Here is a 17,583-nt window from a genome sequence, read left to right on the forward strand (position 1 = left end):
GGGAAGGAGGTTGTTGCCCAAAATCTCGCGATACATGGCCCCATCCATCCTCCCCTCAATACGGTGCAGTCGTCCTGTCCCCTTTGCAGAAAAGCACCCCCAAAGCATGATGTTTCTACCCCCATGCTTCACGGTTGGGATGGTGTTCTTGGGATTGTACTCATCCTTCTTCCTCCAAACACGGCGAGTGGAGTTTATACCGAAAAGTTCTATTTTGGTCTCATCTGACCACATGACCTTCTCCCATGCCTCCTCTGGATCCTCCAGATGGTCTTTGGCAAACTTCAGATGGGCCTGGACATGTGCTGGCTTGAGCAGGGGGACCTTGCGTACGCTGCAGGATTTTAATCCATGACGGTGTAGTGTGTTACTAATGGTAACCGTTGAGACTGTGGTCCCAGCTCTCTTCAGGTCATTGACCAGGTCCTCCGTGTAGTTCTAGGCTGATCCCTCACCTTTCTCAGGATCATTGATACTCCACGAGGCGAGATCTTGCATGGAGCCCCAGTCCGAGGGAAATTGACAGTCATCTTGAATTTCTTCCATTTTCTAATAATTGCGCCAACAGTTGCCTTCTCACCACGCTGTTTGCCTATTGTCCTGTAGCCCATCCCAGCCTTGTGCAGGTCTACAATTTTGTCCCTAGTGTCCTTAGACAGCTCTTTGGTCTTTCCCATAGTGGAGAGGTTGGAGTCTGATTGATTGAGTGTGTGAACGTGTCTTTTATACAGGTAACGAGTTCAAACAGGTGCAGTTAATACAGGTGATGAGTGGAGGATAGGAGGGCTTCTTAAAGACAAACTAACAGGTCTGTGAGAGCCAGAATTCTTGCTGGTTGGTAGGTGATCAAATACTTATTTCATGCAATAAAATGGAAGTTAATTATTTAAAAATCATACAATGTGATTTTCTGGATTTTTTTTCCTCACAGTTGAGGTGTACCTATGATGAAAATTACAGATCTCTCCATTCTTTGTAAGTGGGAAAACTTGAAAAATCAGCAGTGTATCAAATACTTGTTTGCCCCACTGTATACAGTAAATGAACATACTTTCCAGAAGGCCAGCAATTCACTAAAATGTTTTTTTTATTGGTCTTATGAAGTATTCTAATTTGTTGAGATTTGAATTTAATTGGTGGGTTTTTTTTAACGTGAGCCTAAATCACCACAATTAAAAGAACCAAAGACTTAAACTACTTCAGTCTGTGTGCATTGAATTTATTTAATACACGAGTTTCACAATTTGAGTTGAATTACTGAAATAAATGAACTTTTCAATGACATTCTAATTTATTGAGATGCACCTGTACAAAAATGCATGAGCAGGTACACCAAGGAACAGTTACACCAAAAATGACATTTTACAGTTTTAATTAATATATAAAGTGCCCTCCAAAAATACTGGAACAGTAAAGACAAAATTGCTCTGTTGGCTATGGAGTCAAGACATTTACAAATATGATTAAAAGATGAATATGAGACAAAACTACAGAATGTCACATTTTATTATTGGGTGATTCAACACATAGATGTTTTACCAGCTAAGAAGTTCTGCACTTTTAGAGTTTCATCCCTCTATCTGATGAGAGCATAAGTATTGGAACAGCTGCCTCACAGGTCTTTCTAAGTGATCAGCTGTGTCCTGTTGCATTAATTATTCAGATATTAAAAGCAGGGAATGTGTCGTATCAGTTATATCCATTACTTCTGTATTCTGAATCTTGCATTCGATGATAACACACAAACCAGGATGAAGATGAGGGAGCTGACTTTGAAAAAAAAAAGCAAGCAATTTGGATCCTAAAAGAAAAGTGGAAGTCAGTTAGAGCTATAGCAAATACAAAGGGCAGGGAGAAATCAAGAGATTGGAAACCACCAGCAACCAACAACGACCTGATCGGCTGAGAAAACAACAGTAGCTGATGACAGACAAATCATAAAAGCTATGAAAATGAACCCTAAAAGAGGTGTCTGTAAAATCACCAACAACTTCCAGAAAGCTGGGGTGATGCTCTGACAATCTACTGTCCTCAGGAAACTTTGACACAGAATTACAGATGCTACACAGCAAGACGCAAACCTCTGACCAGCACCAAAAATAAAAAGGCAAGATTAGAGTTTGCAAAAAAGCACAAAGGTGAGCCAGAAGAGTTTTGGAACCGTGTTTATGAGACAAAGATGAACCTTTAAGTGATGGGAAAGCAAAAATGTGGAGGAAAAAAAGGGAACTGCAATGATCCCAAGCATACAGCCTCATCTGTAAAGCATAGTGGAGGTGGTGTCATGGCATGGGCGTGCATGGCTGCCTCTGGAACAGGCCATCTCAACTTTACTGATGACGTAATGTATGATGACAGTAGCAGAATGAATTTGGAAGGGTACAAAACCATCTTGCCTACCAATATTCAAGAAAATACCACCATATTCATTGGGAAGTGCTTCATGTTGCATCAGGACAATGACCCAAAACACCCTGCCAGTTCAGTCAAGGAGTTTATAAGGGCAAAGAAATGGAAAGTCTTAGATTGCCCAAGTCAATCTCCAGATTTAAATCTGATTGAACATGAATTTCACCAGCTGGAGAGGAGAGTAAAGGCAGAAACTCCCCCAAACAAACAACAATTGGAATTGGCTGCATTAAAAGGCTGGGAAAAGTATTTCAAAGGATGAGACCAAGAGTCTGGTCATGTCTATGGGTCACAGACTCACTGCTGTGATTGTGCGCAAGGGCTCTGCAACTAAATAATAGCTTTTAATCTTTTATATCTGCCTTATGTTCAACTGAGTGGGATGAACTCTAAAAGTGCTGTTCTTTTTATTTGGTAAAACGTGTTGAAACGACTAATAATAAAATGTGGCATTCTGTAGTTTTGTCTCATATTCCTCTTTTAATCATATTTGTAAATGTCTTGACTCCACAGCCAACAGAGCAATTGTGTCTTTACTGTTCCAATACTTATGGAGGGCACTGTATATACAAATGTCTGCGAATATTAGATTTGGTAGAGTCTGTGCTAACCTGAGATCTGTACAAATGGAGGATCAAATCCACAGATCAATGTTTTTCGTGTTAATGTTTTTATTTGTAATTTTTGGAGAAGATCATTTGTCATTTTAAAAATGCAAAACCACTGTAACAAAAAATATGATTTAAATAAAAATAGTAATAATTGCACAAAAAGATTAAAATAAATAAATGGAAAGAAAGATAAATGCATAGAGAAATCAAGAAAAATGTCATTTATTTATGTCTTTAATGCCATTCCTCTTCCCCAGCTGATGGAAATGTGAAATGGAAATTGTCCATTTACTGCTTAATATTGTAAACATGGAAGATGAAATACCTTGCTTGCTTGACATGTGAGAACGGACCTCATTGGTTGAGCACTAGCTGTGTTTACAATATGCAATGAGCTCTATGTATGTGCGTTGATTAATGTTTGTATGTGAATAAAAGCCTAAATTAAATTCATCATGTAAAGCGATCATGTTTTTCAGAAGACTTGGATTAAACCACTCAATTCATATGGATTTATTTCAGAATGTCTTTGTGATTTTTTCAAATGCAATAATATTTTGGTTGCATGGACTTTGAATGGATGGACAAAAATGACTTCACAGATGTATGCCCAAACAGTGCTTTACAGTGTGATGCTGGCTGTTTTAGAACTGTAGGATTTCGTACCTGTTGTCGGCAGAGAGCTCCTTGGTTTTCTTTCCCTCCAGAGAAGCCAGGTGCTGCTCAAGAGCCTCCAGGAGACTGCTGGGAGCCTGCAGGAGAAAAAGACGGTTCAAGATCTCAATAAGAACTAGTTTAAAGGGTACCCACTCACACGGTCAAACACACTTGCACACACTCACCCACTCGATCCGGTTTCAGCAAATAATAACAGGAGCATGCTTTAAGCTTTTAGTAAGAGGCGTACAGGTAAAGGATAAACAAGCACAGAAAACAAGAGAGAAGAATACGAATTCAAAAGAGAGGAAGTGACATGCACACTGGAAGATCCAAGCCTCAAACGCATGACAGACCCTTGAGGTCACTGGTGTAACTCACTGTATTAGATCATGGCATTAAACTCTTTACAATGGCTTTTGGAACTAGTAATTGGGGGTTTCTTCGAGAATTGCAGAACACACCACAAAATCTTTTACCGGATTTTGATTATTCTGACGTTTTGCTGGACATTGTAGTTGGTGGAGCCGTAGCTCTGGTCAAACGCTTCAGGACGCGCAGACAGGGGAAGCGAGCTGGAGCACTTGTGAAGCTTCGTCAGAGAGGATTTAGAACGGCGTTGCCTAGCATCCATCTAGCGAATCATTGCTCACAACCCAACAAAATGGACGAACTCCTGCTCTCCCGGACAAAGAGGGATTTTTTTAAACTCTGCTGCTCTGTGTTTCACGGAAACCTGACTGAACGACACCATTCCAGACAGCGTGCTACATCTGGCTAACTTCCAACTGATCAGGGCAGATTGCGACGCGGAATCTGGACTTAATGACTACAGACCTGTGGCTCTAACGTCTGTGGCCATGAAATCATTTGAAAGACTGGTTTTGGCTTATCTGAAGGCCTCCACTGGACCCTTACTGGACCCCCTGCAGTTTGCCTACAGAGCAAACAGGTCTGTGGATGATGCAGTCAACATGGGACTGCATTACACACTGCAACACCTAGACAGACCAGGGACTTATGTGAGGATCCTGTTTGTGGACTTCAGCTCCGCTTTTAACACCATCATCACAGAAACCCTTCAGAATAAACTGACAGCTCTCCGTCCCCACCTCCGTCTGCCAGTGGATCAGCAGCTTCCTGACAGACAGGCAGCAGCTAGTAAGGCTGGGAAAATTCTCATCCAGCAACCGCACCATCAGCACTGGAGCTCCTCAGGGCTGCGTTCTCTCCCCACTGCTCTTCTCTCTCTACACCAACGACTGCACATCTAAAGACCCCTCTGTCAAGCTCCTGAAGTTTGCAGACGACGCCACACTGATCGGCCTCATCCAGGATGGTGACGAGTCTGCTTATAGACAGGAAGTTAAGGAGCTGGCTGTCTGGTACAGTCTTAACAACCTGGAGCTTAACACGCTCAAAACTGTGGAGATGATTGTGGACTTCAGGAGAAACCCCCCTGCTCTCCCCCCACTCACCATCATGAACAGCACTGTGGCTGCAGTGGAGTCATTCAGATTCCTGGGAACCACCATCTCTCAGGACCTGAAGTGGGACATTCACATCGAGTCCATTGTGAAAAAGGCCCAGCAGAGGTTGTACTTCCTTCGCCAGCTGAGGAAGTTCAACCTGCCACAGGACTTGCCGAAACAGTTCTACTCTGCCATCATTGAATCCGTCCTCTGCACTTCAATAACTGTCTGGTTCAGCTTAATTACCAAATCTGACCCACAGAAGACTACGGAGAGTAGTCCGGTCTGCTGAGCGCATCATTGGTACAACCCTCCCCACTCTCCCAAGAACTGTACTCATCCAGAGTGAGCAAAAGAGCTGGTAAAATCACTCTGGACCCCTCACATCCAGCACACTCCCTCTTTGAACTGTTACCGTCTGGATGACACTACAGAGCTCTGAGCACCAGAAGGACCAGACACAGGAACAGTTTCTTCCCTCAGGCAATCCATCTCATGAACACTTGAGACTAAACGTGGAACACACAACTCTATTATACATTATTTATTCACCACACATACTTATTTTTTCATTTCAAATTTGCACATATCAGACCTGTAAAAATAATTGTCTACATTATATATTGTGTTTTTGCCATTTTGAACATTGCCTATTTGTATATTATTCTTTTATTATCTGTGTCCTGTCGCTGTCTTTCTGTTGCACTAAAGAGCTTCTGTCACTATAACAAATTCCTCGTATGTGTAAACATTCTTGGCCAATAAAGCTCATTCTGATTCAGAATTTCTTGTGTTGAGTTGCAAATCTAGCTAAAACCTTCCTCTGAGGCATTTATTCCGATCTAGGATTTGTTTCTTTTGAAAAGAATCATCTTAACTACAATAGGAAGCATAACAGGTCCCAGAACAGCAAACACAGGATGTGTATGTTAGCACCTAAGGGCACACACACCCCGTACTGCTTCATTCAAATGAGAGCAAATGTTAGCACAAGCTCAGAGCTCATGGTTGGTGAAAAAAGCAGGTGCCTTGTGCCAAGTTTCCAGAACAGACACCACGTGTATAAACTCTTAAGGACTAAGAGTAAGGTAAGCTCTTCGACTGAGTCTGGCTGGCAGCACTGGCCAACATGTCTGGATCTGATCTAAGTTGGCTTTTTCTCCACATCGCTGAGAGGGCATATTGGGTCTAATCCATTCCACAGAAAACAGAAGCCAAAAGAGAGAAAGCACACATTTGCAGCAGTCTACAATTCAAATAGAACGAAAAACCAACATTTCGGCTAAGCAGGAAAACGTATTACTTCCACAGAAGTGAGATAAAAAAGAAAGATGAAAGTGTAACAGCTTTTAATTTGCTTCCTTCCTGTCTGATTTGATTTCCTCGGAGAAGACACGGCACGAACAGGCTTTTGATTAAATTACTACATTATAGATGTGTGTGCTGCTACGCAAAGGACAAAGTGTGGTTACATGAATACTTCACAATCCTACAAACGTAGGGCAGTTTTCTCATGTAAAGGAGAAACAAGGCATTGGGTAAATCATACAGCTCTCACAAGAGCTTCACCTTCTCCAACTTTGATGGTCAGGGGGTTTGCAAACATGAAGCCGTCATGCAACCTAGCCGGAGATTTGCTTTTATGCTGATCTGAGCTAACGATTTGATCAAACTATAAAGAGACAACTGCACATCTTGTCTCAGATCAGCAGAAATAGCGATGTACAGCCATGCCTGCAAAGTGACGGAGAAAAGAATGGTAGTTTTGGACACATTCAATCAGTTAGCCTGGTTTTAAAGGGATGAATCCGCTAATGCAGTCAGAAAGAAACTAGGGCTGGGAGATAGCAAAACAATTATAAATAAATTACCTACATTTATCTCAACGTATACAGTAGTATTTGCTCTAAAATGGCTTTTAATTTAAGGAATAATCACTTTGACTAAACCAAGATTTGGACTCAAATTACAGTAAAATGTTAAAAATAAAAAAGAATGTTTAAGAATGTTTTTATTAAACGAACAGATTGATATTTACATAATTATGACATGTTATATAATTATACACTAGTCAACATTTGAAGTGGATCAAAACCTTTCATTAAAGTTATACCAAAACATAAAACCAAAATGCCTTCTTGTCTTAGGACAAATTTGATGAACTTTGATCCACTTCAAATGTTGAGTACTGTGACTACTATTATTTTTATATTATTCAGAAATAAAAAAATAATTTTGTTCATTCCAGTACTACTACATGGAACAATAGAACAATATATATTATTAAATTATAATATTTACCCACATATTTTTCACTGAAACATTAAACAGTTTTATATTTGTGTGTTTAATGAGACAATATTTAATTATAATATGCCCTTGGTTAAATTTTTTTTCTCTTCACAATTTTAAAATATTTCACTTACAATATAGTGAGTGCAAAACTGGCCTACTGGCACAGGTTTCTAATAAACTGGATGGCCAAATAAAACTGACTGCAGTATTAACGATGCTGGCTAATTTTCAATTAAAAAATAATAATAATTGAATGTTGTAAATATTTGATATATCACCCAGCACTAGTAGTAACACAGTTATGTCAAATACAAGCAGTGCATATAACCCACCACCTACAAGGTAAGATCCTCTAGTCGTCTGAAAGGAACAATAAACAATGTGTTACCGCAGGAGAATAAACCTCTCATTCAATAGTGTGGTAACCTCATTCTGTAATGTCAACACTCAAACAAAGACATCAAATTTGAACTGTGCCTAGTGCAACTCCACAAAGTCATACTGAAACTGTGTGATCATCACTAAACACACATTTGAGAAGGAACTAAACAGAGAGTTTGGTAACGTCTGTCAAGCCACAAGTCTTGAAGCTATTACTTTTAAGTATGACTTTTAAACCAAAAAGGAGAGAGGACAGGAGACAGAACGTCCAAAAAACAGTGAACATGGGTACAGAAACATCACATAAGACAACAAGAGAAAGGACGAGGACAGGTGGAACACAGAGAGAAAAGGAGGAAGGGAGAGCGGTGGTACGATGGACGACAGCAGCAGCGTAGTCAGGAAGTAGAGGAGAAACAGAAAGTGGAGATGAAATGTACACTGACCTGAGTGAGATCTGGGATGTCACCCTGATCAATCCCAACTTGCTGTGTCAAACAAAACAAAACAAAAAAAACAGTAAACAAACAAACAGACGAAAGGAGCGGGAGGAATCAGGAAAAGAACAAAAATAAAGTTTCATTACCTCATGCAGTGACTAAAAATGCAAGAAATTAAAATAACATAGGTGTGGCATGCTGAGAGCCACGGAGGACCAATGGGAATGAACGCACACATTGATAATGTCTCACATGGTTGACTGTGAGGTGTGGAGTGGTTAACATTCAAAAACAACTTTTACAAATGATGATTTTTAAATGAGAACCAGTGGGGGTAGAAAAAGAAAATTAGACAAGAATCTGACATGGTGATGGACCTTGTTCTCAGAGACTAATTGTCAAATCAAATCCCTGAGAAGAAGAGCCAGTCTGGAAATAAAACCAGACAGTCTAACGTCTGGCTGGATGGGCTGAGAGGGGAAGTGAGAGAAAGAAGTCGGTGGTACAGGAATTCATCAGTGTCAGAGAGAGAGGACGGAGTGAGAGTCCTATTAGCACCAAACAGATCTACATTTGGGCCAGAAGGAGAGCGAGACTTTAAAGGTCTCATGCCGTGTGAATCCACAGTAGGAACGGCAGCCGTCAACGGCCACAGTAGAGAGAAGAAGAGAGGAGAGAAACAGCTCATTCCACACTGTATAAAGCAGTCTTAGTGGAGAATACTCTCTCTGCAGGCTTCCCACACTCTGGAGCAATCACTTTACATGGATTTTCCAGAGTTTATCCAGTCATTCATGATTACATGATAAAGATTTTTTTTTTAATCATTGTGGAGATTGCTGGGGGTTAATTTTCATATGTACAGTATCGTTCAAAAATATGGGGTCAGTAAGTTTTTTTATTGTTTCTAAAATATGAAAAATTACAAATTACAAATTATTATAACTTTTCTATTTTAATATATTTTTCAAATGTAATTTATTTCTGTCATGGCAAAGCTGAATTTTCAGCATCATTACTCCAGTCTTCAGAGTCACATGATCCTTCAGAAATCATTCTAATATGCTGATTTGATATTATTTGAATCAATTGTTTTATCCATGTTGAAAGCAGTTGCGCAGCTGAATTTTTTGGTGAATTGTTTTTACATTTATATATAGAAAGTTCAAAAGAACAGCATTTATTTGACCAAATAGATTTTTATAGCAATAATTAGCAAATACAAATTTTTGGTACTGTTACAATATATCTATTTACTGTCACTTTTGATCAATTTAATGCACCTTTGCTGAATAAAAGTATTAATTCTTTCAAAAAAATAAAAATTAATCTTACTAACCCCAAACTTCTGAATGCTAGTGTATGTCAGGTAATAAGTTATTTAATAAACTTTTGTAAACTTGGTGTACAAATGCACCCAATGAGACCCTCAATCAACAGACTGATATTATGCTGACTTCAATCTCTTTTTACCAACGGCAATGTTTTAGGAGATGTTAGAGAGAAACCAATACAGCGGTCAGTTTAACCTCTACTCAAACAAAGGATGAAACTTAGTGACATCTGAATGACTCTTGGCAGGATAGGCAACATATATATGTTTATGGACACATTCCATGAGGACTGTGCAATGCATTGCAGTGCCAGAACACTAAATATATGGCATCCGTGCACGCATCAGTCTAGTGACTATGAATGCCAGAGCATTGTAGGATGGACAGATAAGAGAGAGAGAGAGAGAGAGAGACAGACAGAGAGAGAAATTGTTGGAGCGGAGGGATCCTGGTTTGTCTAATCTCAGATCTGTCGTATCTAAACACTGTGTGTGTGTGTGTGTGTGTGTGTGTGTGTGTGTGTGTGTGTGTGTGTGTGTGTGTGCACGCGCGTGCGTGCAAGCATTGTGCTGGTACCTCAGCCACTTTAAGAAACTCTGACAGCTTGGTCATCCTGTACAGAAATTTCTTATAGATGTCCAGGGCATCTTTACACTGGTTTTTTTTCATATCAAAGTATTTCTCTGAAACAGGAGGACAAAAAAAAGAGAGAGACAGAGGGAGAGCAGAACGATTAGCAGAGCAACTCAAACAGATAAAGACTGCAATTACCCATCAGAGGACTGTCAAAACACTCTGGGGCATTTGCTGTAATGGTTCGCACAAGGAGAGATAGCACTCTAACGCATTTTCAGACCATCAACCTAAATGGGCATGTGTTACAACAAAAAAAATAAAAATCATGGAAAAATGCATGACTTAACGACTGAATGATAAGAGCTCAGAGTACAAAGCAGCAATAGCTGAAGAGGAATTAAAGCCTCGTTTCTGCTACACTATTAAGGGGGTCACACACTAGATGCAAAGTGCAATGTCAGGTCAAAGGTAAGAAACAAAAAAAGCACAAGTATCGCACAGAGTGTTGTTCTAAATATGTGTTTAGGTAATATTTGTCTGCTTGCTTATATTTTTTGTTTGCTTGCTTATACTTTTCATAAATCTAAAAGCAAATCTGGCCTCATTTCATTTAAATCTTTTCATAAGAATCAACCAAAAAGTTAAATACAAGCTAAAGTTAAAAGCATCAAAATAAGCTTCAAAAACGTATGGCTTAGTCTAGAGAGACCTATTCGACAGCAGTTATAGATAATATGGTTCGACCAATTTTCAAAATATACACAACTTTTTCTACCAACAACACGATTGATTAACATTTATTTGTGGTACACAGATGCAGTTCATTTCGGATGTAAATATCTCAGACTAGTAATTAATATGTATAGCGTACAGGAAGACAGAAGCTCTTTTGGTTCAACTGCACTGTTCTTTGCTCAGAAAGCAGTAAGAAGTAACCCCTAAAGCAGAGTGTGAGACGCTCTCCAGAGTGAAAGGGAGTGGATTACTCTTACCCAGCAGGTTGATAACGCCCTCATTATAGGCAGCAAACAGGCGGATGGAGTCTTTGAAGAGCAGCATGAAGGCAGTGTTGATCACTCCGTTAGTCAGCTCATTAGGGTTAGCCTACAGACACACACCCACACATCCACAGGAGAGAGTATACATTTTACCAAATAGCTCGGACTGAATTAACATCAATGTTGTTCTGTTAAAATAGGGTTTTCCAACCTGGGGCTTCAGGGTCACTTGATTTTAAGGGAACTGATTATCACTTCAATCACTGGCACAATCAAATAATCTGAACTTTAAACAGACAAATATATCCAAGCTGAGTGGAAAATTACTAGGACTAAGGGACTTTTAAAACTGAAAATGTTCTTGCATTTCATCAACCAGGTTGAAATTTTTTACAGACTTCCATTTAAAAGCCTGGGGTCTTTTATAAAACTTTTATTTAGCAAGGATGCATTAAATTGATTTCACAGTAAAGTTATTTATAATGTGACAAAAGATTTAGATTTCATAAAAATGCTGTTCATTTGAACTTTCTATTCTTCAAAACATTATCATGGTTCCCACAAAAATATTAAGCATCACAACTGTTTTCAACAAATTTTACTTGAGCACCACATCCCAATGTTAAAATGTCTTCTGACGATGCTAAAGACTGAAGTCATTTACTGCTAAAAATGCATATAAATAAATAAAATATTAAAATATATTTTTATAAAAAACAGCCATTTTAAAATGTTAATATTTCACAAGATTAGAGTTTTTACTGCATTTTTGATCAACTAAATGCAATGAAGAGTTCTTTCAAAGACATTAAATCTCACTGACCACAAACTTATAGAATATGATTTTTTTTTTAAAGGAGGTTGAAGCATGTAAGATGTAAGCGCCAGGAAAAAAGGAAAAAAAACAGAAGACAAAACCAATTATATAAAAATAAATAAATCTTGATTTTATGTGAATCAATGGGAAGTTTTAAAGCATACATGCATGTTCTCCATCACAAACCTGGAAATCCAGCAGCGCGTCCAGCTGGTTTTGAATGATAGGCAACGTTTTGATCAGCTTCTCTGTGTTCATGGTGCGCATGACTCCATCAATACTGCACCACAAACACATAAACAAACAATCAGTCTTACACATAAACAAACCAATCTTAATTAGCGTTTAAAAAAATCAGCTACTTAATCAGCTTTTAAAACAACTTAGAGTAATGAGCTAGCCTGATTAGATTGTGTCCTGCTGATTGTGTTTGAACACAATCTTGACTCTAGGCAGACAATATTACAGTGGCAGAACTGAGGTTTACCCACCCTCTCTTCATCTTGGTGAAGTCCACAGCCACCAGCCTATAGGAAAGGGCTTTCTCATTGAGATATCTGCTGTACCGCCTGATGAACGTGGACATGTCATAGCCTGAGGGAAAGATCGAGGGCTTTATCATCAGTGCGCACAATGCTTTAGAGACAGGAAAGGTGTTCATGTTTCTGACATACCTTGCAATGCACCTTTATCAAGGAAATTGTTCAGATTGAAGAGCGTGTTTCTTGAGGCCAGATACTGAATGAAACGCTGCGGGTACAGAGAAGAGATAATCAAAATGCTGACACAAAAGTAGTCATACACTAGATGTGATTCTGCAACATCTGTCAGAATGTGGGAGCAACTTCATCGTATGGAAACTCCCCGCTGCTGAATTTGCAGTACACTGTGTGAAACCTAGACATGTGTTCAAGACCAGGCTCCACTTGAGCTTTCTTTGAGCTGCCAAGTATATCTGCTGCAGCTCCCCTCCTGCGCCCAGCCCCGTCCCACCAGCTCACACAGCTGTGTGTTGAGGAAAAGAGCAAAGAGAAGCACACAGCGTTCTGGGTGCTGTTGTGAATGGACATGATGGGAGTTTTGGGATTGCAGGATGCATTCTGACCTCATTCATGCATGTGGTGGACATAACGAGCAAACAGAATCAGAATCAGAAAGAGCTTTATTGCCAAGTGTGTTTGCACACCCAAGGAATTTGTCTTGGTGTTATGAGCTTCCAGTACAGAAAGTACAAACATAGTGCAGACAACATAATTAAGGTGATAAGAACACTAATGAAGAGAATATACAATAATTAAGAATAACAATAACAATAGTAATAAAAATAAAAATATACAGAAAAGAGACATGACCATAGACAGAACTGTGAATGTGCATGTGTCCTATGTACAGATGAAGGTTTGATGAGTATTTACAGATGTACAGTACCGGGGTGTGTTATGTGTTGTTCAGGTGGGATACGGCCTGGGGGAAAAAACTGTTCTTGTGTCTGGCTGTTCTGGTGCTCAGTGATCTGTAGCGCCGGCCAGAGGGCAACAGTACAAAGAGAGAATGAGCTGGGTGTGAGGGGTCCAGAGTGACTTTCTTAGCCCTTTTCCTCACTCTGGAGGTGTAAAGATCTTGGAGGCTGGGCAGAGGGGCACCGATAATTCTCTCAGCAGTCCTAACTGTCCGTTGTAGTCTTCTGATGTCTGTTTTGGTAGCTGAACCAAACCAAGCAGTTATAGAAGAACATAGGATAGACTCGATGATTGCAGAGTAGAACTGTTTCAGCAGCTCCTGAGGCAGGTTGAACTTCCTTAGCTGGCGGAGGAAATACAGCCTCTGCTGGGCCTTTTTTGCAATAGAGTCAATGTGATTGTCCCACTTCAGGTCCTGGGAGATGGTGGTTCCCAGGAATCTGAATGACTCCACTGAAGTCACAGTGCTGTTCATGATGGTGAGTGGGGGGAGAGCAGGGGGGTTTCTCCTGAAGTCCACTATCATCTCCACAGTTTTGAGCATGTTCAGCTCCAGGTTGTTAAGACTGCACCAGACAGCCAGCTGCTCAACTTCCTGTCTGTAAGCAGACTCGTCACCGTCCTTGATGAGGCCTATGACTGTAGTGTCGTCCGCAAACTTCAGGAGCTTGACAGAGGGGTCCTTTGATGTGCAGTCATTCGTGTAGAGGGAGAAGAGCAGTGGGGAGAGAACGCAACCCTGAGGGGCGCCAGTGCTGATGGTGAGAGTCCTGGATGTGAGTTTGCCCAGCCTCACTAGCTGCTGTCTGTCTGTCAGGAAGCTGGTGATCCACTGACAGATGGAGGAGGGCACAGAGAGCTGTCTCAGTTTGTCTAAGAGAAGTCAAGTCAAGTCAAGTTGAGCTTTGTCATTCCGCTACATGTGGGGACATACAGTGGAACGAAATGTCGTGTCTCGCAGGACCACGGTGCTACATAAATACAGACATACAACAATGAAGTAAAAAACACTATAAACCTATACACAACTAACCTACTGACAGATTTAACTATAAGTATACTATATATAAGTATTTACCCTATACAAACTAAAAGAATAAAGGATAAAAAAAAATACAACTATACGAATGCTTCACATAAATATTACCCTATACAAACTAAAAAATAGAAGATAAAAAATACAAACTATACGAATGCTTCACAAATACTGTACATGTGCAAAGAGAGACATTTGAGTCAGCAGCTGGTTGGGGAACAGTGCAGGATGATTTGTAGTGCATGAGCATGTAAACATACATATATTGCTGAGTCTTTTGTGAGATTGTGCACATGCAGCAGTGTGTGTAAGTGTCCATAGTGCACATAGTGTAAAGTGTAAGTGTCCATAGTGTAAAGTGTCCATAGTGCACATAGTGTAAAGTGTCCATAGTGTAAGTGTCCATAGTGCAGATAGAGGAGAGTGTGTTACTACAGGTGGTTTGTACAGGCCCACTCAACTGTGTGTAGCACACTTTGAATTGCACAAAAAATAAAAATAAAATAAATTAAAAAAATTAAAGTTCCATACAGTTTTTCTTTGGTGTGGTAAGGTTTGGGGTGGGGGGTGGTCCATGTTTCAGGAGGTAGGGGTTTGCATGGGGTTTCAGAGGGGGGCGGGGTGGTTTGAGTTCAGGGCTCTCACAGCCTGGGGGAAAAAGCTGTTGAGCAGTCTGGCGGAGCGGGCTCTGATGCTCCGGTACCGTCTTCCTGATGGTAGGAGCTGGAAGAGACTGTGGGAGGGATGGGTGGAGTCCTTCACGATGCTGTTGGTTTTGCTGGAGCATGTAAGTGAAAGTGTAGGCGCTGTTGTGCCTTTTTGGATTGTGACATGGTGTTGGTGGTCCAGGTGAGATCCTCTGTGATGTGCACCCCCAGGAATTTAGTGCTGCTGACTCTCTCCACAGTGGAGCCGTCGATGGTCAGTGGGGGGGTGGTCAACGGAGTTTCTTCTGAAGTCCATCACAACCTCCTTTGTCTTCTCCACATTGAGGGACAGATTGTTTGTGCCACACCATTCAGCCAGCTGTGCCACTTCCTCTCTGTAGTGCGTTTCATCATTGTTGCTGATGAGACCTACCACTGTTGTGTCATCAGCAAATTTGATGATGTGGTTGGAGCTGAACTTGGCAGTGCAGTCGTGGGTCAGCAGTGTGAAGAGCAGCGGGCTAAGCACACAGCCTTGTGGGGCACCTGTGCTCAGTGTTGTAGTGCTCGAGGTGTTGTTGCCGACACGGACTGACTGAGGTCTTCCAGTTAGAAAGTCCAGGATCCAGTTACAAAGGGAATTGTTAAGGCCCAGCAGGTTTAGCTTATTTATGAGCTGTTGTGGGATTATTGTGTTGAATGCCGAGCTGAAGTCAATGAACAGCATTCTAACATAGGAGTCTTTATTTTCTAGGTGGGTAAGAGCCAGGTGGAGGGTGGAGCAAATTGCATCGTCCGTAGAGCGGTTTGGACGGTATGCAAACTGGAGCGGGTCGAGTGTGTTGGGGAGGCTGGTTTTGATGTTATGCATGACTAGCCTCTCAAAGCACTTCATCATGATTGGAGTCAGTGCTATGGGACGGTAGTCATTGAGACAGGACACAGGTGATTTTTTTGGTACCGGTATGATTGTTGTGGATTTGAGACATGTGGGGACGACTGCCTGGCTCAGCGAGGTGTTGAAGATGTCTGTTAGGACATCTGTCAGCTGTGCAGCACAGTCTCTCAGAACACGGCCAGGTATGTTGTCAGGACCCGCAGCCTTGCGTGGGTTAATCCTAGATAGGATCTTCCTTACGTCGGCTGGAGACAGACAGAGCGCCCGGTCGTTGGGAGGTGTAGGCAGTTTTTGTGCAGGTGTGTCATTCTGCATTTCAAACCATGAATAAAAGTGGTTGAGTGCATCGGGGAGGGATGTGTCCTCATCACAGGCCTGTGGCGGGGGCTTGTAGTCAGTGATGGTCTGAATGGCTTGCCACAGGCTCCATGTGTCTCTGCTGTCTGTGAAGTGGTTGTTGATTTTTTGGGCATATGACCGTTTTGCTTTTTTGATGCCACAGGACAGATTGGCTCTTGCTGTTTTGAGGGCTGCTTTATCTCCTGATCTGAATGCTTCATCTCTGGTCTTTAGCAGCCCACGAACCTCTGCTGTCATCCATGGCTTCTGGTTTGCACGTGTGGTGATGGTCAGTGCACTTTTTGATGTAAGCAGTCACAGTTTCAGTGTACTCATTCAGGTCTGTGTGGTTGTTGTAGGTGGCTGCCTCTTTAAACATGTTCCAGTCTGTGTCCTGGAAGCAGTCCTTCAGTGCTGAGGTGGCATTGTCTGGCCATACTGTGATCTGCTTTTCAACCGGTTTGGTGAGTTTGAGAAGTGGTCTATATGCTGGGATTAGCGATGTGGTCTGAGTACCCGAGGTGGGGGCGGGGTTCAGCCTTGTAAGCATTCTTAACTGTTGTGTAAACAAAGTCCAGTGTGTTGTTTCCCCTTGTTGCAAAGTTCACATGTTGGTAGAACTTTGGCAAAACTGTCTTTAAGTTTGCGTGGTTGAAGTCACAGGCTATGATGAAAAAGCCGTCGGGGTTTTTTGTTTGTTGTTCACTGATGGCGCTATACAGTTCACGAAGCGCGTCCTTAGCGTTTGCACACGGGGGGGATGTAAACCGCAACGATAACAATGGCCGTGAACTCCCGCGGCAGATAGAACGGTCGACACTTCACAACCATAAACTCCACCAGCGATGAACAGCGTTTTGATAATACCGCAGCATTGTTACACCAGTCTTTGTTGATATTCACACACAAGCCACCTCCGCGTGTCTTACCAGACAGTGATGAATCTCTGTCCGCTCGGAAGTTGGTTAGCCCGTGCAATTGAATGGCGGAGTCCGGGATGTTGTCGTTTAGCCATGTTTCGGTGAAAACAAACACGCAACAGTCCCTTGCCTCATGCTGTGTAGATCGACAGAGTTGAATTAAGTCCAGTTTGTTTTCCAGAGAGCAAACGTTTGAGAGCATGAGTGTTGGAAGAGCCCGTCTTGAGGGGTTAGCTCTTAGCCTAGCTCGTATACCTCCGCGCTTACCGCGCTTCCGTCCTCTCTCACACCGC

General features: G+C 41.4%; 1 protein-coding gene across 7 annotated transcripts in view; it reads right to left on the minus strand.

The window, feature by feature from the left end:
• Positions 1-17,583, minus strand: part of LOC306874568 (phosphatidylinositol-binding clathrin assembly protein-like) — an 80,037-nt gene that overhangs the window by 15,742 nt on the left and 46,712 nt on the right. For 5 of the 7 annotated variants that reach the window (XM_079424714.1, XM_079424712.1, XM_079424717.1 and 2 more), the window contains 7 exons: positions 12,665-12,740; positions 12,482-12,584; positions 12,177-12,270; positions 11,168-11,279; positions 10,176-10,282; positions 8,272-8,313; positions 3,687-3,772 (listed from right to left, as the gene is read on the minus strand). In XM_079424714.1, the coding sequence (XP_079280840.1) occupies positions 3,687-3,772; positions 8,272-8,313; positions 10,176-10,282; positions 11,168-11,279; positions 12,177-12,270; positions 12,482-12,584; positions 12,665-12,740 (620 nt within the window). Of the gene's footprint in view, positions 1-3,686; positions 3,773-7,783; positions 7,805-8,271; positions 8,314-10,175; positions 10,283-11,167; positions 11,280-12,176; positions 12,271-12,481; positions 12,585-12,664; positions 12,741-17,583 lie in introns of all 7 variants that reach the window. The other 2 variants (XM_079424713.1, XM_079424711.1) reach the window with 1 other exon arrangement.

The sequence above is a fragment of the Barbus barbus genome (assembly GCF_936440315.1).
Source record: "Barbus barbus genome assembly, chromosome: 1".
NCBI classification, from domain to species: Eukaryota; Metazoa; Chordata; class Actinopteri; order Cypriniformes; family Cyprinidae; genus Barbus; species Barbus barbus.